General features: G+C 38.3%; 1 protein-coding gene and 38 non-coding genes across 41 annotated transcripts; 36 read left to right on the forward strand and 3 right to left on the reverse strand.

The window, feature by feature from the left end:
* Nucleotides 1-10: 10 nt before the first annotated feature.
* Nucleotides 11-4309, reverse strand: LOC149729702 (ninjurin-1-like). Of its 3 annotated transcripts, none has more exons than XM_089886437.1 (5): nt 4074-4309; nt 3397-3636; nt 2397-2490; nt 539-704; nt 11-138 (listed from the first exon to the last, which is right to left on the reverse strand). In XM_089886437.1, exons 1-5 carry the CDS (start codon nt 4251-4253, stop codon nt 105-107), a joined length of 714 nt encoding a protein of 237 aa, XP_089742563.1. In that variant the 5' UTR covers nt 4254-4309; the 3' UTR covers nt 11-104. The 3 variants fall into 3 exon arrangements, with proteins under 3 accessions (XP_089742563.1, XP_089742565.1, XP_089742564.1); XM_089886439.1 differs by having other exon boundaries at nt 3397-3504; nt 4074-4308; XM_089886438.1 differs by having other exon boundaries at nt 519-704; nt 4074-4307.
* On the forward strand, nt 1668-1757 carry Trnai-uau (transfer RNA isoleucine (anticodon UAU)). Its single transcript is given in 2 exon segments — nt 1668-1705; nt 1722-1757. It is a non-coding gene; the product is annotated as a tRNA-Ile (tRNA).
* Nucleotides 1939-2028, forward strand: Trnai-uau (transfer RNA isoleucine (anticodon UAU)). Its single transcript is given in 2 exon segments — nt 1939-1976; nt 1993-2028. It is a non-coding gene; the product is annotated as a tRNA-Ile (tRNA).
* A 521-nt stretch (nt 4310-4830) lies between the features above and the next one.
* On the forward strand, nt 4831-4920 carry Trnai-uau (transfer RNA isoleucine (anticodon UAU)). Its single transcript is given in 2 exon segments — nt 4831-4868; nt 4885-4920. It is a non-coding gene; the product is annotated as a tRNA-Ile (tRNA).
* Nucleotides 4921-5642: 722 nt separating this feature from the next.
* Trnai-uau (transfer RNA isoleucine (anticodon UAU)) lies at nt 5643-5732 on the forward strand. The gene is given in 2 exon segments: nt 5643-5680; nt 5697-5732. It is a non-coding gene; the product is annotated as a tRNA-Ile (tRNA).
* Nucleotides 5733-5895: 163 nt separating this feature from the next.
* Trnai-uau (transfer RNA isoleucine (anticodon UAU)) lies at nt 5896-5985 on the forward strand. The gene is given in 2 exon segments: nt 5896-5933; nt 5950-5985. It is a non-coding gene; the product is annotated as a tRNA-Ile (tRNA).
* A 198-nt stretch (nt 5986-6183) lies between these two features.
* Nucleotides 6184-6273, forward strand: Trnai-uau (transfer RNA isoleucine (anticodon UAU)). The gene is given in 2 exon segments: nt 6184-6221; nt 6238-6273. It is a non-coding gene; the product is annotated as a tRNA-Ile (tRNA).
* Nucleotides 6274-6753: 480 nt separating this feature from the next.
* Trnai-uau (transfer RNA isoleucine (anticodon UAU)) lies at nt 6754-6843 on the forward strand. Its single transcript is given in 2 exon segments — nt 6754-6791; nt 6808-6843. It is a non-coding gene; the product is annotated as a tRNA-Ile (tRNA).
* Nucleotides 6844-7004: 161 nt separating this feature from the next.
* Nucleotides 7005-7094, forward strand: Trnai-uau (transfer RNA isoleucine (anticodon UAU)). The gene is given in 2 exon segments: nt 7005-7042; nt 7059-7094. It is a non-coding gene; the product is annotated as a tRNA-Ile (tRNA).
* Nucleotides 7095-7292: 198 nt separating this feature from the next.
* On the forward strand, nt 7293-7382 carry Trnai-uau (transfer RNA isoleucine (anticodon UAU)). Its single transcript is given in 2 exon segments — nt 7293-7330; nt 7347-7382. It is a non-coding gene; the product is annotated as a tRNA-Ile (tRNA).
* Nucleotides 7383-7581: 199 nt separating this feature from the next.
* On the forward strand, nt 7582-7671 carry Trnai-uau (transfer RNA isoleucine (anticodon UAU)). Its single transcript is given in 2 exon segments — nt 7582-7619; nt 7636-7671. It is a non-coding gene; the product is annotated as a tRNA-Ile (tRNA).
* A 489-nt stretch (nt 7672-8160) lies between these two features.
* Trnai-uau (transfer RNA isoleucine (anticodon UAU)) lies at nt 8161-8250 on the forward strand. The gene is given in 2 exon segments: nt 8161-8198; nt 8215-8250. It is a non-coding gene; the product is annotated as a tRNA-Ile (tRNA).
* A 480-nt stretch (nt 8251-8730) lies between these two features.
* On the forward strand, nt 8731-8820 carry Trnai-uau (transfer RNA isoleucine (anticodon UAU)). The gene is given in 2 exon segments: nt 8731-8768; nt 8785-8820. It is a non-coding gene; the product is annotated as a tRNA-Ile (tRNA).
* Nucleotides 8821-9020: 200 nt separating this feature from the next.
* On the forward strand, nt 9021-9110 carry Trnai-uau (transfer RNA isoleucine (anticodon UAU)). Its single transcript is given in 2 exon segments — nt 9021-9058; nt 9075-9110. It is a non-coding gene; the product is annotated as a tRNA-Ile (tRNA).
* Nucleotides 9111-9273: 163 nt separating this feature from the next.
* Nucleotides 9274-9362, forward strand: Trnay-aua (transfer RNA tyrosine (anticodon AUA)). The gene is given in 2 exon segments: nt 9274-9311; nt 9327-9362. It is a non-coding gene; the product is annotated as a tRNA-Tyr (tRNA).
* Nucleotides 9363-9560: 198 nt separating this feature from the next.
* On the forward strand, nt 9561-9650 carry Trnai-uau (transfer RNA isoleucine (anticodon UAU)). Its single transcript is given in 2 exon segments — nt 9561-9598; nt 9615-9650. It is a non-coding gene; the product is annotated as a tRNA-Ile (tRNA).
* A 482-nt stretch (nt 9651-10132) lies between these two features.
* Nucleotides 10133-10222, forward strand: Trnai-uau (transfer RNA isoleucine (anticodon UAU)). Its single transcript is given in 2 exon segments — nt 10133-10170; nt 10187-10222. It is a non-coding gene; the product is annotated as a tRNA-Ile (tRNA).
* Nucleotides 10223-10711: 489 nt separating this feature from the next.
* Trnai-uau (transfer RNA isoleucine (anticodon UAU)) lies at nt 10712-10801 on the forward strand. The gene is given in 2 exon segments: nt 10712-10749; nt 10766-10801. It is a non-coding gene; the product is annotated as a tRNA-Ile (tRNA).
* Nucleotides 10802-10999: 198 nt separating this feature from the next.
* On the forward strand, nt 11000-11089 carry Trnai-uau (transfer RNA isoleucine (anticodon UAU)). Its single transcript is given in 2 exon segments — nt 11000-11037; nt 11054-11089. It is a non-coding gene; the product is annotated as a tRNA-Ile (tRNA).
* A 481-nt stretch (nt 11090-11570) lies between these two features.
* Nucleotides 11571-11660, forward strand: Trnai-uau (transfer RNA isoleucine (anticodon UAU)). Its single transcript is given in 2 exon segments — nt 11571-11608; nt 11625-11660. It is a non-coding gene; the product is annotated as a tRNA-Ile (tRNA).
* A 545-nt stretch (nt 11661-12205) lies between these two features.
* On the forward strand, nt 12206-12295 carry Trnai-uau (transfer RNA isoleucine (anticodon UAU)). The gene is given in 2 exon segments: nt 12206-12243; nt 12260-12295. It is a non-coding gene; the product is annotated as a tRNA-Ile (tRNA).
* Nucleotides 12296-12493: 198 nt separating this feature from the next.
* Nucleotides 12494-12583, forward strand: Trnai-uau (transfer RNA isoleucine (anticodon UAU)). The gene is given in 2 exon segments: nt 12494-12531; nt 12548-12583. It is a non-coding gene; the product is annotated as a tRNA-Ile (tRNA).
* A 481-nt stretch (nt 12584-13064) lies between these two features.
* On the forward strand, nt 13065-13154 carry Trnai-uau (transfer RNA isoleucine (anticodon UAU)). Its single transcript is given in 2 exon segments — nt 13065-13102; nt 13119-13154. It is a non-coding gene; the product is annotated as a tRNA-Ile (tRNA).
* A 545-nt stretch (nt 13155-13699) lies between these two features.
* Nucleotides 13700-13789, forward strand: Trnai-uau (transfer RNA isoleucine (anticodon UAU)). The gene is given in 2 exon segments: nt 13700-13737; nt 13754-13789. It is a non-coding gene; the product is annotated as a tRNA-Ile (tRNA).
* Nucleotides 13790-13987: 198 nt separating this feature from the next.
* On the forward strand, nt 13988-14077 carry Trnai-uau (transfer RNA isoleucine (anticodon UAU)). Its single transcript is given in 2 exon segments — nt 13988-14025; nt 14042-14077. It is a non-coding gene; the product is annotated as a tRNA-Ile (tRNA).
* Nucleotides 14078-14558: 481 nt separating this feature from the next.
* On the forward strand, nt 14559-14648 carry Trnai-uau (transfer RNA isoleucine (anticodon UAU)). Its single transcript is given in 2 exon segments — nt 14559-14596; nt 14613-14648. It is a non-coding gene; the product is annotated as a tRNA-Ile (tRNA).
* A 545-nt stretch (nt 14649-15193) lies between these two features.
* Trnai-uau (transfer RNA isoleucine (anticodon UAU)) lies at nt 15194-15283 on the forward strand. The gene is given in 2 exon segments: nt 15194-15231; nt 15248-15283. It is a non-coding gene; the product is annotated as a tRNA-Ile (tRNA).
* Nucleotides 15284-15481: 198 nt separating this feature from the next.
* Trnai-uau (transfer RNA isoleucine (anticodon UAU)) lies at nt 15482-15571 on the forward strand. The gene is given in 2 exon segments: nt 15482-15519; nt 15536-15571. It is a non-coding gene; the product is annotated as a tRNA-Ile (tRNA).
* Nucleotides 15572-16052: 481 nt separating this feature from the next.
* Trnai-uau (transfer RNA isoleucine (anticodon UAU)) lies at nt 16053-16142 on the forward strand. Its single transcript is given in 2 exon segments — nt 16053-16090; nt 16107-16142. It is a non-coding gene; the product is annotated as a tRNA-Ile (tRNA).
* Nucleotides 16143-16687: 545 nt separating this feature from the next.
* On the forward strand, nt 16688-16777 carry Trnai-uau (transfer RNA isoleucine (anticodon UAU)). The gene is given in 2 exon segments: nt 16688-16725; nt 16742-16777. It is a non-coding gene; the product is annotated as a tRNA-Ile (tRNA).
* A 198-nt stretch (nt 16778-16975) lies between these two features.
* Trnai-uau (transfer RNA isoleucine (anticodon UAU)) lies at nt 16976-17065 on the forward strand. The gene is given in 2 exon segments: nt 16976-17013; nt 17030-17065. It is a non-coding gene; the product is annotated as a tRNA-Ile (tRNA).
* A 481-nt stretch (nt 17066-17546) lies between these two features.
* Trnai-uau (transfer RNA isoleucine (anticodon UAU)) lies at nt 17547-17636 on the forward strand. Its single transcript is given in 2 exon segments — nt 17547-17584; nt 17601-17636. It is a non-coding gene; the product is annotated as a tRNA-Ile (tRNA).
* A 200-nt stretch (nt 17637-17836) lies between these two features.
* Nucleotides 17837-17926, forward strand: Trnai-uau (transfer RNA isoleucine (anticodon UAU)). Its single transcript is given in 2 exon segments — nt 17837-17874; nt 17891-17926. It is a non-coding gene; the product is annotated as a tRNA-Ile (tRNA).
* A 163-nt stretch (nt 17927-18089) lies between these two features.
* Nucleotides 18090-18179, forward strand: Trnai-uau (transfer RNA isoleucine (anticodon UAU)). Its single transcript is given in 2 exon segments — nt 18090-18127; nt 18144-18179. It is a non-coding gene; the product is annotated as a tRNA-Ile (tRNA).
* A 198-nt stretch (nt 18180-18377) lies between these two features.
* Nucleotides 18378-18467, forward strand: Trnai-uau (transfer RNA isoleucine (anticodon UAU)). Its single transcript is given in 2 exon segments — nt 18378-18415; nt 18432-18467. It is a non-coding gene; the product is annotated as a tRNA-Ile (tRNA).
* Nucleotides 18468-18630: 163 nt separating this feature from the next.
* On the forward strand, nt 18631-18720 carry Trnai-uau (transfer RNA isoleucine (anticodon UAU)). Its single transcript is given in 2 exon segments — nt 18631-18668; nt 18685-18720. It is a non-coding gene; the product is annotated as a tRNA-Ile (tRNA).
* A 128-nt stretch (nt 18721-18848) lies between these two features.
* On the forward strand, nt 18849-18938 carry Trnai-uau (transfer RNA isoleucine (anticodon UAU)). The gene is given in 2 exon segments: nt 18849-18886; nt 18903-18938. It is a non-coding gene; the product is annotated as a tRNA-Ile (tRNA).
* Nucleotides 18939-19662: 724 nt separating this feature from the next.
* Trnai-uau (transfer RNA isoleucine (anticodon UAU)) lies at nt 19663-19752 on the reverse strand. Its single transcript is given in 2 exon segments — nt 19663-19698; nt 19715-19752. It is a non-coding gene; the product is annotated as a tRNA-Ile (tRNA).
* Nucleotides 19753-20039: 287 nt separating this feature from the next.
* On the reverse strand, nt 20040-20129 carry Trnai-uau (transfer RNA isoleucine (anticodon UAU)). The gene is given in 2 exon segments: nt 20040-20075; nt 20092-20129. It is a non-coding gene; the product is annotated as a tRNA-Ile (tRNA).
* Nucleotides 20130-22309: the final 2180 nt, after the last annotated feature.

A 22309-nucleotide genomic window follows, 5' to 3' on the forward strand; every position in this document is an offset into this window, starting at 1 on the left:
GAACATCTGGTTTTAAAAGTTGTTGATGTATTTGTACAGGCGGCGAGAAGAAAATAGCAGAGTTATTGTGAGGCGCTGTTAGCGGAAGTCGATCCCATCAACGTTCACTTGCCAGGTGGCGTTGTTGGTATCGAAACTCTGAAAAAGACATTCGTAAAGTTATGAAGCTTAAATAGCATTTTTAGTGTATTTCTGCAGAAGTATCATGTTTAGCAAACTCCGTTGATTAATTTTGCAGCTTTAAATAGTTGCAGAAACGGATTAAGAATTTAGTTTTAACAAGCACCCAAAATAGCATGCACAGCGGGCAAAGATACGTTAAATAGTAGGCTGGGGGAAGAGGGTACGGTTTTATAAAATTTTAAATGTTCTTTGTTTACTACCAAATGGGACAAGAATTGAAATAAAAACGTAACCCATTTCCCCCCACCACACTGCAATAAAAACAGATTGCCACCGGTTAGAAAAAAAGCGATTGCTTTAAAGTCATTGTAGAGTTGCTGTTAGTGTTTTGCCACCTTTGTAGTTGCGAGCTTACGTTCCGTTAGACACCGGGTTTGGTATCCCGACGTACAGTCCGCTGTCGGCCATTATGTTCAATACTATAACACTGATGATCGTGATGATACCGGCGAATATCGTGCACGTGATGTTGAGTCTTTGTAGACAGGCTTGCTTTCTTGGGTTCTGGATGTTTTGTGTGCCTGAGTGGAAGCGCATTAATTTAGATTGCAGTTGTTGAATATATAGTAGGCTGGGGGGAGATGGGACACATTTTCATATAGTAGGGTGGGGGAAGATGGGACACATTTTCATATAGTAGGTTGGGGGGAGATGGGACACATTTTCATATAGTAGGGTGGGGGGAGATGGGACACATTTTCATATAGTAGGTTGGGGGGAGATGGGACACATTTTCATATAGTAGGCTGGGGGAAGATGGGACACATTTTCATATAGTAGGTTGGGGGGAGATGGGACACATTTTCATATAGTAGGCTGGGGGAAGATGGGACACATTTTCATATAGTAGGGTGGGGGAAGATGGGACACCTTTTAACTTTATTTTCTCGTCACATTGAGTAGTAAACAAAGAACATTCAAAAAATTATAAAACTATATCACAACGACTTCCTAAGACCGTTGTTGATTAATTTAAACACGATTAGAATATTTTGATTATATGTGCTAAATGTGTCCTATCTTCCCCCACCCTACTGTACTATTTTCTCGTCCCATTTAGTAATGAATAAAGAACATTCAAAGAAATTAAAACCGTATCCTCACGACTCCGATAGACCGTTGTTAATTGTTTAATACACGATCAGGATATTTCGATATTATGTGCCAATTAAAAGGTGTCCCATCTTTCTTTACTATATACTATAGTAGGGTGGGTGAGTTGGAATCCGGGAGTATATTCGGTCTTTTTTGGATCCTATTTGCGGCTAACTATTTGATGATAGACAAAAATAAACGTTACATAATTATTCCACAGTATTCTAGAATAAAAAAGTCTCCCATCTCCCTCAGCCTATTGTATAAATAAAGTTTACGTGACAAAGAAACTAGCAGTCCTTTAACTTCGCAAGGTTAAATACTAGTTGCAAAATACTATCAATTTAAAGTCTATCAATATTTTGTCTCATTTTAGAGAACGAGCGTCAGCTCCAGTGGCGCAATCGGTTAGCGCGCCGTACTTATATAACAGTATCGGAGACATGCGGAGGTTGTGAGTTCGAGCCTCACCTGGAGCACTGTTTTGTTACTTCACTATACAATTGTTACAGAAAAAGTTAATCAAGCTTTTTCAGAATCGCAGGGCTGTATATGGTTACAGTATTCTGTTAATATTCTACTTAGGTAAAAAGTAAAAAATGCCCTATCTTAAAGGTGGTACATTTGGTAATTTTAAAAAATAGTTCCGCTTGTACGTCAACTCCAGTGGCGCAATCGGTTAGCGCGCCGTACTTATATAACAGTATCGGAGACATGCGGAGGTTGTGAGTTCGAGCCTCACCTGGAGCACTATTTTGTACTAATCAACTGAACAACAATTACAGCCAAAGTTAGTAGAGAAAATATCCGTATAAATGCTTATTACTTGATCGATATGGACACTTATACGGTCATCACCGAATAACATATGTATTAGTGTCTGGTTCTGTAGTCTAGTCTACTCTAGAGTCTAGAGTCTAGACTATGTGGGTATAGTTAAAATAAAGAATCGCCCGTTTGTTCGTAGGTAAGAGTAACGGAATTCTGAAAAATTCGAAATTTAAATAGCAACTACTTTACCAATGAATCATCGTATAATGCTACCACAAATCTTCAGAAGCGTATTTATAATATATAAGTTACACGAGTATATATGTAGCAAAGATATTTTGACTTACTTAGAAATACGAGCAGAATTCCTTCAAGCGCCAACAACCCAAGCAGGACAGATATAAGAATAAGCATCGGTAAATACCATTTTCCGTCCGCGCCCTAAAGTTAAGGACAATTATCAAATATTCACTGCACGTATAAGTACTGTGGGATAAGATGGGACACCTTAGAACATAATATCCAAATATCCTGACCGTGTTTTAAAAAATTAACAACGGTCTATAATTAAGCGTCGTGAGGATACAGTTTTATAATTCTTTGCGTGTTCTTTGTTTACTACCAAATGGTGCAAGAAAATAGAATAAAAAGGGTTTCCATCTTTCCCCACCCTACTTTAATTTACTTGGATTTCCGTATATTTACAGTGTTGTTGTCTCTCCCTTCTATAAACAATCAACCACAAAGTTATATACGTGGTAACTTATAAGCAGGCACAAGGTGTACAAAACAGAACACCCGCAAGCAAAACAGAACACCCGCAAAACGAGCGTCGTTACTTCGTCACCGGAGATAAAAAAAAACTTACATTTATTCAATAATTTTAACAATGGGCAAATATCAGTCTATAGTGTTAGAATAACGGGTCCGATTATTGTATTACCTCAGTATTATACATTGTTATTATTTAATCAGTTAATTAAACCACCATATGTCTAATCGCTAAAATACTTCTTTGTTCACGTTGATTGATGTAAGCATATACCGGGTGATTTAAATGAACTGGTTACCGTTACCGGGCAAGTTTAATGTATGAACACGTTATAATTAAATATAATACCGTGGGGAAGTTGGGACACCTTTGGCACATAATGTCCAAATATTCTGATCGTGTTTTAAACAATTAACAACGGTCTATGGGAGTCCTGATGATATACGGTTTTCTAATTCATTGAATGTTCTTTGTTTACTACCAAATGGGACAAGAAAATAGAATGAAAAGGTGTCCCATTTCCCCCACTCTACTCATAATATATGAACACGTCATTATTAAATATATCTGCTCACCATTTCCACTACTTTCCGGAGCCGAACAGAGGCGTCCACTATGAGAGTAATAGTGAGTAGCCCGATGCCAGCTGACTTCACCGTTGCGTATCTATCGTAGTTGAACATCTGTGATACGTTTACGTTATTCACCATAGGCTGTAACTGTGCGAGTTGGTGTTCAGGCTGTTTTGCCTGTTGGTTCGTATACATCTCGCTAACGATTCGTCCCCTGCCGTTTTCTGTAGCTACGTTATACCCCTATGTAAAGAAATCTAATGAAAAGAATGTAGAAGTTTTTTTTCCCTGCAAATTGAAACACACACGACTGACAAACTATTCCAGCACTGTTTTTTTTGCTGTGTTGTCACCAATATAGAAGACGTATACGGCTAAGGGCAGTCGACACGCAAAATAATCTACAACTTGAAAACAGATGTAATATTAGCACGAAAAATGTCACCTACGGAATCTACTAACGTAAATCTGTAACAGCAACCATTGCAGCAGAACTTAGCAGCCTTAATTCGAACAGCTGAAGTAGATTACGCGAATCTCTATAACGGGCGTCACTCGTCTGTCACTAAGGACTTTAAAGCACTGACTGGCATATATACAGAGTATAAATATACTTTACTTTCCGCGAAATATCTTAACTGTGTTTCAGGTAAAGCTTTGAGATATTTAAGTTTAAGAACCTTTTTCGGGATCGGTGGTGCAGGTTTTTTTGGCATCTTCTTCACCGTATTGTTCTGTTTTTCTGCTGGCAGTTCTGTAGTCCCGTTGGTCGGTTTCTCCTTTGTATCATCTGCTGTGATGTCAATATCAACGTCCACTTTACTCGTTTCCTCTTTCGCGTCTTCTAGTTTGTCAACCATATTTACATAGACAGTTAAACTAATCAAAAAACCCTGGATCAATTATTAATGACAGTTTAGACATTATAACAGTATCAGTCGTGTGCTATCACGGCAACAGACATGTAAAGCAACACCAAGCAACGCAAATTCTCTTTCGTTTGCCCAATATTTCATCCAGTCAGCTATAATACCTTGCTTTTTCAACAGATGTGCGCCATATGTCGAAACCTTTGCTATGTTCTACAACGTGTAAGCTGCCCTAATACTGCAACCCTGCAGGTTAAATTACCGCCTCTGCAAATGCGCCACCACTCCGCTTAATTATAATTGGCAGTCCCAAGCGGTATCGCAACACAAGCATGGGTACAGACTTAACTTAACTGGCAGACGTTTCATAGCCAGTACGAATCATATGCTATATATATATAATGTAGTAAATATGTGTATACAAATTTAACATGTAACACGAAAAGCGGTAAATTTTGTGTTTTAATTAAACTTTAACTTCTGTTTTCCTTGACCTTTAATTACGTGAATGTCACGGACTCACGGTTAATAAGAAACAGATTTGGTTTTAATCGGATTGTAATCTGCTGCTCCAGTGGCGCAATCGGTTAGCGCGCCGTACTTATATAACAGTATCGGAGAAATGCGGAGGTTTTGAGTTCGAGCCTCACCTGGAGCAAGCTTTTAAAGTTAATCCACGTTTATACTACAAGCAAAAGATCACTAAAGTGTTTTGCCAATTTAATTTGCACATGCCGTCGTTCCGCCAACTTTTTTAAACTGTTCTCACCAAGTTATATTTTGCGGAGTTATAGTTTTATTTTAGTTAGCATGTCTCAGTTGTCTTCTTTGATATAAGGAAACTTGTTTACAACCCCGAGCTCCAGTGGCGCAATCGGTTAGCACGCCGTATACTTATATAACAGTATCGGAGACATGCGAAGGTTGTGAGTTCGAGCCTCACTTGGAGCATAATTTTAAAGTAATTCTCGTCAATATTCTTCAGGTGAAAGCACTATAGCTCTTTTACTAATTTATTTTGCCGTAGTTTCTGCGTCTTATTCAGGTCAGTTCCACCAAGGTAGATATTATATAACAGCGCGTATACGCACAAATTAACTAATGCGCTTCATACTATCGTACCGATATCCGTTACGCCCCAACGGTACAAAAAGGTATTTTTAGCTGATTCAATCACACAATTTTTATTTTGGCGCAAATTAATATTTTCTAGTTAAATGTTATTTTATAAGCTAGCAGGAAACCGAATTATATTTGTTACATAGCTTGCATGCGGGCGTTGTACAGGCAGTCGTCGAAACGGTTGATTATATTGACTTGCTAGAAGGATAAAATGTGATAAATTTGGTAATTTTAGAAAATAGATTAGGGTGATCGTCAGCTCCAGTGGCACAATCGGTTAGCGCGCCGTACTTATATAACAGTATCGGAGACATGCGGAGGTTGTGAGTTCGAGCCTCACCTGGAGCATAGTTTTGAAATTAACTTTTCTTTACTACTGGTACAAATAACACTAAATCGTTTTTGCAAATTTAATTTACTTAACTCATCGTTTCGGCGTCTTAATCAGGCCATTCCCACCACGCAGATTTAATGTTGCCGCATAAGTGGTATTCTGTTAACCAAACCCCGAGCTCCAGTGGCGCAATCGGTTAGCGCGCCGTACTTATATAACAGTATCGGAGACATGCGGAGGTTGTGAGTTCGAGCCTCACCTGGAGCAAGCTTTTAAAGTTAATTCACGTTTATACTACAAGCAAAAATCACTAAAGTGTTTTGCCAATTTAATTTGCCTATACCGTCGTTTCGCAATCTTTTTCAGATCGTTCCACCAAGATATTTTTACGGAGTTATAATTTGATCCTAGTTATCATGCAACAGTTGTCTGCTTTGATATAAGGAAACTTGCTTGCAAATGTCTGCTCCAGTGGCGCAATCGGTTAGCGCGCCGTACTTATATAACAGTATCGGAGACATGCGGAGGTTGTGAGTTCGAGCCTCACCTGGAGCACTGTTTTGAATGTTTTATTCGCGTTCAAAGTAAAGCATGTTTTAGGGGCATAATTTTAAAGTAATTCTCGTCAATATTCTTCAGGTGAAAGCACTATAGCTCTTTTACTAATTTATTTTGCCGTAGTTTCTGCGTCTTATTCAGGTCAGTTCCACCAAAGTAGATATTATATAACAGCGCGTATACGCACAAATTAACTAATGCGCTTCATACAATCGTACCGATATCCGTTAACGCCCCAACGGTACAAAAAGGTATTTTTAGCTGATTCAATCACACAATTTTTATTTTGGCGCAAATTATTATTTTCTAGTTAAATGTTATTTTATAAGCTAGCAGGAAACCGAATTATATTTGTTACATAGCTTGCATGCGGGCGTTGTACAGGCAGTCGTCGAAACGGTTGATTATATTGACTTGCTAGAAGGATAAAATGTGATAAATTTGGTAATTTTAGAAAATAGATTAGGGTGATCGTCAGCTCCAGTGGCGCAATCGGTTAGCGCGCCGTACTTATATAACAGTATCGGAGACATGCGGAGGTTGTGAGTTCGAGCCTCACCTGGAGCATAGTTTTGAAATTAACTTTCCTTTACCACTGGTACAAATAACACTAAATCGTTTTTGCAAATTTAATTTACTTAACTCATCGTTTCTGCGTCTTAATCAGGCCATTCCCACCACGCAGATTTAATGTTGCCGCATAAGTGGTATTCTGTTCCAAACCCCGAGCTCCAGTGGCGCAATCGGTTAGCGCGCCGTACTTATATAACAGTATCGGAGACATGCGGAGGTTGTGAGTTCGAGCCTCACCTGGAGCAAGCTTTTAAAGTTAATTCACGTTTATACTACAAGCAAAAATCACTAAAGTGTTTTGCCAATTTAATTTGCCTATACCGTCGTTTCGCAATCTTTTTCAGGTCGTTCCACCAAGATATTCTTACGGAGTTATAATTTGATCCTAGTTATCATGCAACAGTTGTCTGCTTTGATATAAGGAAACTTGTTTACAACCGTCAGCTCCAGTGGCGCAATCGGTTAGCGCGCCGTACTTATATAACAGTATCGGAGACATGCGGAGGTTGTGAGTTCGAGCCTCACCTGGAGCAAGCTTTTAAAGTTAGTTCTCGTTTATAGTACAAGCAAAAAATCACCAAAGTGTTTTGCCAATTTAATTTGCACATGCCGTCGTTTCGCAATCTTTTTCAGGTCGTCCCACCAAGATATTTTTACGGAGTTATAATTTGATCCTAGTTATCATGCAACAGTTGTCTGCTTTGATATAAGGAAACTTGCTTACGAATGTATGCCCCAGTGGCGCAATCGGTTAGCGCGCCGTACTTATATAACAGTATCGGAGACATGCGAAGGTTGTGAGTTCGACCCTCACCTGGAGCACTGTTTTGAATGTTTTGAATGTTTTATTCGTGTTCACAGTAAAGCATGTTTTAGGGGCATAATTTTAAAGTAATTCTCGTACATATTCTTCAGGTGAAAGCACTATAGCTCTTTTACTAATTTATTTTGCCGTAGTTTCTGCGTCTTATTCAGGTCAGTTCCACCAAAGTAGATATTATATAACAGCGCGTATACGCACAAATTAACTAATGCGCTTCATACTATCGTACCGATATCCGTTAACGCCTCAACGGTACAAAAAGGTATTTTTAGCTGATTCAATCACACAATTTTTATTTTGGCGCAAATTATTATTTTCTAGTTAAATGTTATTTTATAAGCTAGCAGGAAACCGAATTATATTTGTTACATAGCTTGCATGCGGGCGTTGTACAGGCAGTCGTCGAAACGGTTGATTATATTGACTTGCTAGAAGGATAAAATGTGATAAATTTGGTAATTTTAGAAAATAGATTAGGGTGATCGTCAGCTCCAGTGGCGCAATCGGTTAGCGCGCCGTACTTATATAACAGTATCGGAGACATGCTGAGGTTGTGAGTTCGAGCCTCACCTGGAGCACTGTTTTGAATGTTTTATTCGTGTTCACAGTAAAGCATGTTTTAGGGGCATAATTTTAAAGTAATTCTCGTACATATTCTTCAGGTGAAAGCACTATAGCTCTTTTACTAATTTATTTTGCCGTAGTTTCTGCGTCTTATTCAGGTCAGTTCCACCAAGGTAGATATTATATAACAGCGCGTATACGCACAAATTAACTAATGCGCTTCATACTATCGTACCGATATCCGTTAACGCCCCAACGGTACAAAAAGGTATTTTTAGCTGATTCAATCACACAATTTTTATTTTGGCGCAAATTATTATTTTCTAGTTAAATGTTATTTTAGAAGCTAGCAGGAAACCGAATTATATTTGTTACATAGCTTGCATGCGGGCGTTGTACAGGCAGTCGTCGAAACGGTTGATTATATTGACTTGCTAGAAGGATAAAATGTGATAAATTTGGTAATTTTAGAAAATAGATTAGGGTGATCGTCAGCTCCAGTGGCGCAATCGGTTAGCGCGCCGTACTTATATAACAGTATCGGAGAAATGCGGAGGTTGTGAGTTCGAGCCTCACCTGGTGCAAGCTTTTAAAGTTAGTTCTCGCTTATAGTACAAGCAAAAAATCACCAAAGTGTTTTGCCAATTTAATTTGCCTATACCGTCGTTTCGCAATCTTTTTCAGGTCGTCCCACCAAGATATATTTCACGGAGTTATATTTTGATTCTAGTTATCATGCAACAGTTGTCTGCTTTGATATAAGGAAACTTGTTTACAACCGTCAGCTCCAGTGGCGCAATCGGTTAGCGCGCCGTACTTATATAACAGTATCGGAGACATGCGGAGGTTGTGAGTTCGAGCCTCACCTGGAGCCTAGTTTTGAAATTAAATTTCCTTTACTACTGGTACAAATAACACTAAATCGTTTTTGCAAATTTAATTTACTTAACTCATCGTTTCGGCGTCTTAATCAGGCCATTCCCACCACGCAGATTTAATGTTGCCGCATAAGTGGTATTCTGTTAACCCAACCCCGAGCTCCAGTGGCGCAATCGGTTAGCGCGCCGTATTATATAACAGTATCGGAGAAATGCGGAGGTTGTGAGTTCGAGCCTCACCTGGAGCAAGCTTTTAAAGTTAATTCACGTTTATACTACAAGCAAAAATCACTAAAGTGTTTTGCCAATTTAATTTGCCCATACCGTCGTTTCGCAATCTTTTTCAGGTCGTTCCACCAACATATTTTTACGGAGTTATAATTTGATCCTAGTTATCATGCAACAGTTGTCTGCTTTGATATAAGGAAACTTGCTTACAAATGTCTGCTCCAGTGGCGCAATCGGTTAGCGCGCCGTACTTATATAACAGTATCGGAGACATGCGGAGGTTGTGAGTTCGAGCCTCACCTGGAACACTGTTTTGAATGTTTTATTCGTGTTCACAGTAAAGCATGTTTTGAGGGCATAATTTTAAAGTAATTGTCGTACATATTCTTTAGGTGAAAGCACTATATAGCTCTTTTACTAATTTATTTTGCCGTAGTTTCTGCGTCTTATTCAGGTCAGTTCCACCAAGGTAGATATTATATAACAGCGCGTATACGCACAAATTAACTAATGCGCTTCATACTATCGTACCGATATCCGTTAACGCTCCAACGGTACAAAAAGGTATTTTTAGCTGATTCAATCACACAATTTTTATTTTGGCGCAAATTATTATTTTCTAGTTAAATGTTATTTTATAAGCTAGCAGGAAACCGAATTATATTTGTTACATAGCTTGCATGCGGGCGTTGTACAGGCAGTCGTCGAAACGGTTGATTATATTGACTTGCTAGAAGGATAAAATGTGATAAATTTGGTAATTTTAGAAAATAGATTAGGGTGATCGTCAGCTCCAGTGACGCAATCGGTAAGCGCGCCGTACTTATATAACAGTATCGGAGACATGCGGAGGTTGTGAGTTCGAGCCTCACCTGGAGCACTATTTTGACTGTTTAATTCGTGTTTAATTCGTGTTTAAAGTAAAGCATGTTTTAGGGGCATAATTTTAAAGTAATTCTCGTACATATTATTCAGGTGAAAGCACTATAGCTCTTTTACTAATTTATTTTGCCGTAGTTTCTGCGTCTTATTCAGGTCAGTTCCACCAAGGTAGATATTATATAACAGCGCGTATACGCACAAATTAACTAATGCGTTTCATACAATCGTACCGATATCCGTTAACGCCCCAAAGGTACAAAAAGGTATTTTTAGCTGATTCAATCATACAATTTTTATTTTGGCGCAAATCATTATTTTCTATAGTTGAATGTTATTTTATAGGCTAGCAGGAAACCGAATTATATTTGTTACATAGCTTGCATGCGGGCGTTATACAGGCAGTCGTGGAAACGGTTGATTATTGACTTGCTAGAAGGATAAATGTGATAAATTTGGTAATTTTAGAAATAGTTTGGAGTAAACGTCAGCTGCAGTGGCGCAATCGGTTAGCGCGCCGTACTTATATAACAGTATCGGAGACATGCGGAGGTTGTGAGTTCGAGCCTCACCTGGAGCAAGCTTTTAAAGTTAGTTCACGTTTATACTACAAGCAAAAATTACTAAAGTGTGTTGCCAATTTAATTTGCCTATACCGTCGTTTCGCAATATTTTTCAGGTCGTTCCACCAAGATATTTTTACGGAGTTATAATTTGATCCTAGTTATCATGCAACAGTTGTCTGCTTTGATATAAGGAAACTTGTTTACAAATGTCTGCTCCAGTGGCGCAATCGGTTAGCGCGCCGTACTTATATAACAGTATCGGAGACATGCGGAGGTTGTGAGTTCGAGCCTCACCTGGAGCACTGTTTTGAATGTTTTATTCGTGTTCAAAGTAAAGCATGTTTTAGGGGCATAATTTTAAAGTAATTCTCGTACATATTCTTCAGGTGAAAGCACTATATAGCTCTTTTACTAATTTATTTTGCCGTAGTTTCTGCGTCTTATTCAGGTCAGTTCCACCAAGGTAGATATTATATAACAGCGCGTATACGCACAAATTAACTAATGCGCTTCATACTATCGTACCGATATCCGTTACGCCCCAACGGTACAAAAAGGTATTTTTAGCTGATTCAATCACACAATTTTTATTTTAGCGCAAATTAATATTTTCTAGTTAAATGTTATTTTATAAGCTAGCAGGAAACCGAATTATATTTGTTACATAGCTTGCATGCGGGCGTTGTAGAGGCAGTCGTCGAAACGGTTGATTATATTGACTTGCTAGAAGGATAAAATGTGATAAATTTGGTAATTTTAGAAAATAGATTAGGGTGATCGTCAGCTCCAGTGACGCAATCGGTTAGCGCGCCGTACTTATATAACAGATTCGGAGAAATGCGGAGGTTGTGAGTTCGAGCCTCACCTGGTGCAAGCTTTTAAAGTTAGTTCTCGCTTATAGTACAAGCAAAAAATCACCAAAGTGTTTTGCCAATTTAATTTGCACATGCCGTCGTTTCGCAATCTTTTTCGTTCGAGCCTCACTTGGAGCATAATTTTAAAGTAATTCTCGTCAATATTCTTCAGGTGAAAGCACTATAGCTCTTTTACTAATTTATTTTGCCGTAGTTTCTGCGTCTTATTCAGGTCAGTTCCACCAAGGTAGACATTATATAACAGCGCGTATACGCACAAATTAACTAATGCGTTTCATACAATCGTACCGATATCCGTTAACGCCCCAAAGGTACAAAAAGGTATTTTTAGCTGATTCAATCATACAATTTTTATTTTGGCGCAAATCATTATTTTCTAGTTGAATGTTATTTTATAGGCTAGCAGGAAACCGAATTATATTTGTTACATAGCTTGCATGCGGGCGTTATACAGGCAGTCGTGGAAACGGTTGATTATTGACTTGCTAGAAGGATAAATGTGATAAATTTGGTAATTTTAGAAATAGTTTGGAGTAAACGTCAGCTGCAGTGGCGCAATCGGTTAGCGCGCCGTACTTATATAACAGTATCGGAGACATGCGGAGGTTGTGAGTTCGAGCCTCACCTGGAGCAAGCTTTTAAAGTTAGTTCACGTTTATACTACAAGCAAAAATTACTAAAGTGTGTTGCCAATTTAATTTGCCTATACCGTCGTTTCGCAATATTTTTCAGGTCGTTCCACCAAGATATTTTTACGGAGTTATAATTTGATCCTAGTTATCATGCAACAGTTGTCTGCTTTGATATAAGGAAACTTGTTTACAAATGTCTGCTCCAGTGGCGCAATCGGTTAGCGCGCCGTACTTATATAACAGTATCGGAGACATGCGGAGGTTGTGAGTTCGAGCCTCACCTGGAGCACTGTTTTGAATGTTTTATTCGTGTTCAAAGTAAAGCATGTTTTAGGGGCATAATTTTAAAGTAATTCTCGTACATATTCTTCAGGTGAAAGCACTATATAGCTCTTTTACTAATTTATTTTGCCGTAGTTTCTGCGTCTTATTCAGGTCAGTTCCACCAAGGTAGATATTATATAACAGCGCGTATACGCACAAATTAACTAATGCGCTTCATACTATCGTACCGATATCCGTTACGCCCCAACGGTACAAAAAGGTATTTTTAGCTGATTCAATCACACAATTTTTATTTTAGCGCAAATTAATATTTTCTAGTTAAATGTTATTTTATAAGCTAGCAGGAAACCGAATTATATTTGTTACATAGCTTGCATGCGGGCGTTGTAGAGGCAGTCGTCGAAACGGTTGATTATATTGACTTGCTAGAAGGATAAAATGTGATAAATTTGGTAATTTTAGAAAATAGATTAGGGTGATCGTCAGCTCCAGTGACGCAATCGGTTAGCGCGCCGTACTTATATAACAGATTCGGAGAAATGCGGAGGTTGTGAGTTCGAGCCTCACCTGGTGCAAGCTTTTAAAGTTAGTTCTCGCTTATAGTACAAGCAAAAAATCACCAAAGTGTTTTGCCAATTTAATTTGCACATGCCGTCGTTTCGCAATCTTTTTCGTTCGAGCCTCACTTGGAGCATAATTTTAAAGTAATTCTCGTCAATATTCTTCAGGTGAAAGCACTATAGCTCTTTTACTAATTTATTTTGCCGTAGTTTCTGCGTCTTATTCAGGTCAGTTCCACCAAGGTAGACATTATATAACAGCGCGTATACGCACAAATTAACTAATGCGTTTCATACAATCGTACCGATATCCGTTAACGCCCCAAAGGTACAAAAAGGTATTTTTAGCTGATTCAATCATACAATTTTTATTTTGGCGCAAATCATTATTTTCTAGTTGAATGTTATTTTATAGGCTAGCAGGAAACCGAATTATATTTGTTACATAGCTTGCATGCGGGCGTTATACAGGCAGTCGTGGAAACGGTTGATTATTGACTTGCTAGAAGGATAAATGTGATAAATTTGGTAATTTTAGAAATAGTTTGGAGTAAACGTCAGCTGCAGTGGCGCAATCGGTTAGCGCGCCGTACTTATATAACAGTATCGGAGACATGCGGAGGTTGTGAGTTCGAGCCTCACCTGGAGCAAGCTTTTAAAGTTAGTTCACGTTTATACTACAAGCAAAAATTACTAAAGTGTGTTGCCAATTTAATTTGCCTATACCGTCGTTTCGCAATATTTTTCAGGTCGTTCCACCAAGATATTTTTACGGAGTTATAATTTGATCCTAGTTATCATGCAACAGTTGTCTGCTTTGATATAAGGAAACTTGTTTACAAATGTCTGCTCCAGTGGCGCAATCGGTTAGCGCGCCGTACTTATATAACAGTATCGGAGACATGCGGAGGTTGTGAGTTCGAGCCTCACCTGGAGCACTGTTTTGAATGTTTTATTCGTGTTCAAAGTAAAGCATGTTTTAGGGGCATAATTTTAAAGTAATTCTCGTACATATTCTTCAGGTGAAAGCACTATATAGCTCTTTTACTAATTTATTTTGCCGTAGTTTCTGCGTCTTATTCAGGTCAGTTCCACCAAGGTAGATATTATATAACAGCGCGTATACGCACAAATTAACTAATGCGCTTCATACTATCGTACCGATATCCGTTACGCCCCAACGGTACAAAAAGGTATTTTTAGCTGATTCAATCACACAATTTTTATTTTAGCGCAAATTAATATTTTCTAGTTAAATGTTATTTTATAAGCTAGCAGGAAACCGAATTATATTTGTTACATAGCTTGCATGCGGGCGTTGTAGAGGCAGTCGTCGAAACGGTTGATTATATTGACTTGCTAGAAGGATAAAATGTGATAAATTTGGTAATTTTAGAAAATAGATTAGGGTGATTGTCAGCTCCAGTGACGCAATCGGTTAGCGCGCCGTACTTATATAACAGATTCGGAGAAATGCGGAGGTTGTGAGTTCGAGCCTCACCTGGTGCAAGCTTTTAAAGTTAGTTCTCGCTTATAGTACAAGCAAAAAATCACCAAAGTGTTTTGCCAATTTAATTTGCACATGCCGTCGTTTCGCAATCTTTTTCGTTCGAGCCTCACTTGGAGCATAATTTTAAAGTAATTCTCGTCAATATTCTTCAGGTGAAAGCACTATAGCTCTTTTACTAATTTATTTTGCCGTAGTTTCTGCGTCTTATTCAGGTCAGTTCCACCAAGGTAGACATTATATAACAGCGCGTATACGCACAAATTAACTAATGCGTTTCATACAATCGTACCGATATCCGTTAACGCCCCAAAGGTACAAAAAGGTATTTTTAGCTGATTCAATCATACAATTTTTATTTTGGCGCAAATCATTATTTTCTAGTTGAATGTTATTTTATAGGCTAGCAGGAAACCGAATTATATTTGTTACATAGCTTGCATGCGGGCGTTATACAGGCAGTCGTGGAAACGGTTGATTATTGACTTGCTAGAAGGATAAATGTGATAAATTTGGTAATTTTAGAAATAGTTTGGAGTAAACGTCAGCTGCAGTGGCGCAATCGGTTAGCGCGCCGTACTTATATAACAGTATCGGAGACATGCGGAGGTTGTGAGTTCGAGCCTCACCTGGAGCAAGCTTTTAAAGTTAGTTCACGTTTATACTACAAGCAAAAATTACTAAAGTGTGTTGCCAATTTAATTTGCCTATACCGTCGTTTCGCAATATTTTTCAGGTCGTTCCACCAAGATATTTTTACGGAGTTATAATTTGATCCTAGTTATCATGCAACAGTTGTCTGCTTTGATATAAGGAAACTTGTTTACAAATGTCTGCTCCAGTGGCGCAATCGGTTAGCGCGCCGTACTTATATAACAGTATCGGAGACATGCGGAGGTTGTGAGTTCGAGCCTCACCTGGAGCACTGTTTTGAATGTTTTATTCGTGTTCAAAGTAAAGCATGTTTTAGGGGCATAATTTTAAAGTAATTCTCGTACATATTCTTCAGGTGAAAGCACTATATAGCTCTTTTACTAATTTATTTTGCCGTAGTTTCTGCGTCTTATTCAGGTCAGTTCCACCAAGGTAGATATTATATAACAGCGCGTATACGCACAAATTAACTAATGCGCTTCATACTATCGTACCGATATCCGTTACGCCCCAACGGTACAAAAAGGTATTTTTAGCTGATTCAATCACACAATTTTTATTTTAGCGCAAATTAATATTTTCTAGTTAAATGTTATTTTATAAGCTAGCAGGAAACCGAATTATATTTGTTACATAGCTTGCATGCGGGCGTTGTAGAGGCAGTCGTCGAAACGGTTGATTATATTGACTTGCTAGAAGGATAAAATGTGATAAATTTGGTAATTTTAGAAAATAGATTAGGGTGATCGTCAGCTCCAGTGACGCAATCGGTTAGCGCGCCGTACTTATATAACAGATTCGGAGAAATGCGGAGGTTGTGAGTTCGAGCCTCACCTGGTGCAAGCTTTTAAAGTTAGTTCTCGCTTATAGTACAAGCAAAAAATCACCAAAGTGTTTTGCCAATTTAATTTGCACATGCCGTCGTTTCGCAATCTTTTTCGTTCGAGCCTCACTTGGAGCATAATTTTAAAGTAATTCTCGTCAATATTCTTCAGGTGAAAGCACTATAGCTCTTTTACTAATTTATTTTGCCGTAGTTTCTGCGTCTTATTCAGGTCAGTTCCACCAAGGTAGACATTATATAACAGCGCGTATACGCACAAATTAACTAATGCGTTTCATACAATCGTACCGATATCCGTTAACGCCCCAAAGGTACAAAAAGGTATTTTTAGCTGATTCAATCATACAATTTTTATTTTGGCGCAAATCATTATTTTCTAGTTGAATGTTATTTTATAGGCTAGCAGGAAACCGAATTATATTTGTTACATAGCTTGCATGCGGGCGTTATACAGGCAGTCGTGGAAACGGTTGATTATTGACTTGCTAGAAGGATAAATGTGATAAATTTGGTAATTTTAGAAATAGTTTGGAGTAAACGTCAGCTGCAGTGGCGCAATCGGTTAGCGCGCCGTACTTATATAACAGTATCGGAGACATGCGGAGGTTGTGAGTTCGAGCCTCACCTGGAGCAAGCTTTTAAAGTTAGTTCACGTTTATACTACAAGCAAAAATTACTAAAGTGTGTTGCCAATTTAATTTGCCTATACCGTCGTTTCGCAATATTTTTCAGGTCGTTCCACCAAGATATTTTTACGGAGTTATAATTTGATCCTAGTTATCATGCAACAGTTGTCTGCTTTGATATAAGGAAACTTGTTTACAAATGTCTGCTCCAGTGGCGCAATCGGTTAGCGCGCCGTACTTATATAACAGTATCGGAGACATGCGGAGGTTGTGAGTTCGAGCCTCACCTGGAGCACTGTTTTGAATGTTTTATTCGTGTTCAAAGTAAAGCATGTTTTAGGGGCATAATTTTAAAGTAATTCTCGTACATATTCTTCAGGTGAAAGCACTATATAGCTCTTTTACTAATTTATTTTGCCGTAGTTTCTGCGTCTTTTTCAGGTCAGTTCCACCAAGGTAGATATTATATAACAGCGCGTATACGCACAAATTAACTAATGCGCTTCATACTATCGTACCGATATCCGTTACGCCCCAACGGTACAAAAAGGTATTTTTAGCTGATTTAATCACACAATTTTTATTTTGGCGCAAATTAATATTTTCTAGTTAAATGTTATTTTATAAGCTAGCAGGAAACCGAATTATATTTGTTACATAGCTTGCATGCGGGCGTTGTACAGGCAGTCGTCGAAACGGTTGATTATATTGACTTGCTAGAAGGATAAAATGTGATAAATTTGGTAATTTTAGAAAATAGATTAGGGTGATCGTCAGCTCCAGTGGCGCAATCGGTTAGCGCGCCGTACTTATATAACAGTATCGGAGAAATGCGGAGGTTGTGAGTTCGAGCCTCACCTGGTGCAAGCTTTTAAAGTTAGTTCTCGCTTATAGTACAAGCAAAAAATCACCAAAGTGTTTTGCCAATTTAATTTGCACATGCCGTCGTTTCGCAATCTTTTTCAGGTCGTCCCACCAAGATATATTTCACGGAGTTATATTTTGATTCTAGTTATCATGCAACAGTTGTCTGCATTGATATAAGGAAACTTGTTTACAACCGTCGGCTCCAGTGGCGCAATCGGTTAGCGCGCCGTACTTATATAACAGTATCGGAGACATGCGGAGGTTGTGAGTTCGAGCCTCACCTGGAGCATAGTTTTGAAATTAACTTTCCTTTACTACTGGTACAAATAACACTAAATCGTTTTTGCAAATTTAATTTACTTAACTCATCGTTTCGGCGTCTTAATCATGCCATTCCCACCACGCAGATTTAATGTTGCCGCATAAGTGGTATTCTGTTAACCCAACCCCGAGCTGCAGTGGCGCAATCGGTTAGCGCGCCGTACTTATATAACAGTATCGGAGACATGCGGAGGTTGTGAGTTCGAGCCTCACCTGGAGCAAGCTTTTAAAGTTAATTCACGTTTATACTACAAGCAAAAATCACTAAAGTGTTTTGCCAATTTAATTTGCCTATACCGTCGTTTCGCAATCTTTTTCAGGTCGTTCCACCAAGATATTTTTACGGAGTTATAATTTGATCCTAGTTATCATGCAACAGTTGTCTGCTTTGATATAAGAAAACTTGCTTACAACAGTCTGCCCCAGTGGCGCAATCGGTTAGCGCGCCGTACTTATATAACAGTATCGGAGACATGCGGAGGTTGTGAGTTCGAGCCTCACCTGGAGCATAGTTTTAAAATTAAATTTCCTTTACTGCTGGTACAAATAACACTAAATCGTTTTTGCAAATTTAATTTACTTAACTCATCGTTTCGGCGTCTTAATCAGGCCATTCCCACCACGCAGATTTAATGTTGCCGCATAAGTGGTATTCTGTTAACTAAACCCCGAGCTCCAGTGGCGCAATCGGTTAGCGCGCCGTACTTATATAACAGTATCGGAGAAATGCGGAGGTTGTGAGTTCGAGCCTCACCTGGAGCAAGCTTTTTTTCTCGTATATACTACAAGTAAAAACAGGCAGTCGTTGAAACGGTTGATTATATTGACTTGCTAGAAGGATAAATGTGATAACCTTGATAATTTTAGAAAATAGATGGTAGTGACCGTCAGCTCCAGTGGCGCAATCGGTTAGCGCGCCGTACTTATATAACAGTTTCGGAGACATGCGGAGGTTGTGAGTTCGAGCCTCACCTGGAGCACTATTTTAACCCGTACTCTTCAATCCATTTCGTACACGATGTTGATTTACAAAGATCGCGATAAGTTATGTTACACTTCACGATTTGGTGCCTAATCATTACACGCCTTAAACGGTACGTAATTACGCCCGACCCGGGAGTTTCAAAGCTTTTTTCTTTTTACCTGCAGTACAATGCTTTGCCCACAATTGGCGTTTACTTTAGTATTCAAATTTTAAGTGAGACGTCTGCATTCTTAATTAGACGCTTAGTATCACAAAATCTACAAATGTAGAAAATTTCTTTAACGTTAACTTACCATAGTTTAAATAGAAGAATGTAAATGTACATTTTGAGATTCAATCATGTTTTGCTTTTTTTTGTAAAAAAAAATTGTTTAGTTAAATGCAAGGTAGAAATACAGGGATCCCGGTTTGTGTATCATTATGCAACCTTGAATGCAAGGCACGTGTATTGCAATATTCCGTAGCGCTCGGTAAGAACTAATATCAAAATAAGATTAGGCCTACTTATGATTTGTGCTATTTTTTATGTCATTTTTCAGTTGTTAGAAAATCGTATTATGGACGAAATGCACATTTGTAAAAGTCAAACGTGGATAGTTTTCAAATCGTTTGCATGTTTGGGGTTTATGTGTTTAAATATTAGATGCTATAGTTTAGTTATATATAGAAGATTATTTTTGCGCTGTAACCATTGTATATAGTTGATTAATATAAAATTGTGCTCCAGGTGAGGCTCGAACTCACAACCTCCGCATGTCTCCGATACTGTTATATAAGTACGGCGCGCTAACCGATTGCGCCACTGGAGCTGACGAAGTAAGCGTGTTTTCTTGAATAAAAAGCCGCAACAATTCCATGATAAATTGGGGTCAAATAATAAATGCGTGGAAATAAACATAATCAGGACATGTGGTAAAGTTAGTTTAAAATTTAGGACAGGTGTTTTAAGCTGAAAAATAATACCAGCATGTTGCAACTTTGAATTCGTATAAGTTAAAACAGTGCTTCAGGTGAGGATCGAATGTGCTAAAGGTGTCCCCACACTACTATTTTTCACATGAGCTGTAACTATTGTAAGTTGGGTAATACAAAAAACTGCTCCAGGTGAGGCTCGAACTCACAACCTCCGCATTTCTCCGATACTGTTATATAAGTACGGCGCGCTAACCGATTGCGCCACTGGAGCTGGCGTTTTCTCACACCTATTTTTGTAAATTACCAAATTGATCACCCTTTATCTTTTCGACCACTGCCTGCGCAACACTTGCATAAACTATATATGAAACCTTTAACCAAACATACGCAATAAAGTTGCAAAGGTTAGTAAGGTGGGGTAAAAAAGACACGTTTTCAAGCGTTTTTCTCATCCTATTTGGTAGTACTCAAAGAATATTTACATAAATATGTACCCGTATACAATGGGTCGAAGGGGCTTTCATAAATGTTCAAAATAAAATCAGAAAATGTTAAATATAGGCGCTAAGGGTATCCATCTTACCGCACACTATATATATATTTTATACACAGCTTTCACACCTTAATGTGAAAAGTTAAATTCTGTCTGGTAGCACCCTCAATTAAACAGCAATGGATTATTTGTACAAAAATAAGCTATCTTTGGCATTAAACGCTTACACCATTAGAAATCGGCCGTGTATTAACCGTGGGGCTATAATTTCCTTGATTAAGTTAGATAAACGTATATGCTACGCCTTGTAAGTGTAATCTTTGATTCGCAGTGTAAACGCGTGTGAGAACTTATTACTTTTATAGTAAACGGCCTAAGCTATTAGTTTTGTATAGTAAGATGGGGAATTACGAGACAACTTCACCACATAATATCCAAATATCTTGATCGTGTTTTAAACAATCAACAACGGTATATGGAAGTCACGTGGTGATACACTTTTATAATTCTTTGATTATTCTTTGTTTTTTAAATAATGGGAAAATAGAAGGAAAATGTGTCCTATCTTTCTCCACAATTGTTTACTATATTAGTCCGGCGCCGTGGCGTAGTGGTTAGCGCGCCTGCCTCTAACCCAGAGGTAATGGGTTCAAGGCTCGTCGCTGCTACCATTGTTGGCGTATGTGTCCTTGAGCAAGACCCTTAACGGCAATTGCTCCAACCCAGTGGTCACTAATGGGTTGTCCAAATTAGCAGCCATACATAAAAATGAAAAAAAAATCCAAAAAAAATAATCACCCACAAGGTAACATACTTGGTAACTCGTAAGCTGGCGCGAGGTGCACACCCGTGTTATAACGACTGTCGTTTTCCGGCCACGCGAGGATAAAGTAAGTTTCATTCATTCATTCATATACAACCTAAGCAATCCTAAACTGGAATTTATATATCTAACGCTATACTGAGTATAATAACTCACTAATTTGACAACGATTTTCTGCTTTTACCCTTCACAATTCAGTAAATAGTAGGGCGGAGAAAGATGGGACACCTTTAGCACATGATATCTAAATATCTTGATCGTGTTTTAAACAATTAACAACAGTGTATGGAAGTTGTAAGGATACGGTTTTATAATTTTTTGATTGTTCTTTGTTTTCTACCTATTGGGAAAATAGAACGAAAATGTGTCCCATCTTCCCCTACCCTACTATATAACTTTAAAACAAATTTCTTCTTAAACCATTCATAAGTATAACTAACCACTACGACAATTAAACGAATTACTGCTTAAACTCTCCATAACCTGCGCGCATTCGCTTTGGTAAAATACGCCTCCACAAACAAGTTAAACCCGCTTAGTGTTTATATCCGCCTAAGGCATTGGCAGATCTTGGTGCGAAATATTCCGAGTCGCATCGATCACAATAAGCTATAAACCTCAATGCCATTCAAGTGTGTCATCAGTGGTTTTAGACGTCCAAATATCAAATGAGGTTACACCAAAGCCGCAAGAATTTGGGCATATAGTGTGATTATCTGAACAAAAATTTTGAATTCGCTTATAGTTCTAAATTTTTGTGAACTAAAAATATTATGCGATTTTACTTAGTTTCGCTTTTAAAGTTGTATGAAAGAATCTATTGACGTATCTTGCAGCAGTAATCGTAGAGCACCTAAAAAAGAACAGTCAATAAGTGCCATTATAGTACTAGGCATGTATTATAAAGTACTGTGAGGGAAGATGGGACACCTTTAGCACATAATATTCAGATATCCTGATCATGTTTTAAACAATTAACAACGGTCTATGGGGGTCGTGAGAATACGGTTTTATATTTCCTTGAAAGTTCTTTGTTTACTACAAAATCGTACGTGAACATAGAATATATATGCCTATCTGTTTCTGCGTGGGGAGCATATGAATAAACGTTAAAACACGGTTGTTCTGTTTCATA

Source organism: Ciona robusta, chromosome 10 (genome assembly GCF_009617815.1).
Source record: "Ciona robusta chromosome 10, ASM961781v2".
Classification (NCBI taxonomy): Eukaryota; Metazoa; Chordata; class Ascidiacea; order Phlebobranchia; family Cionidae; genus Ciona; species Ciona robusta.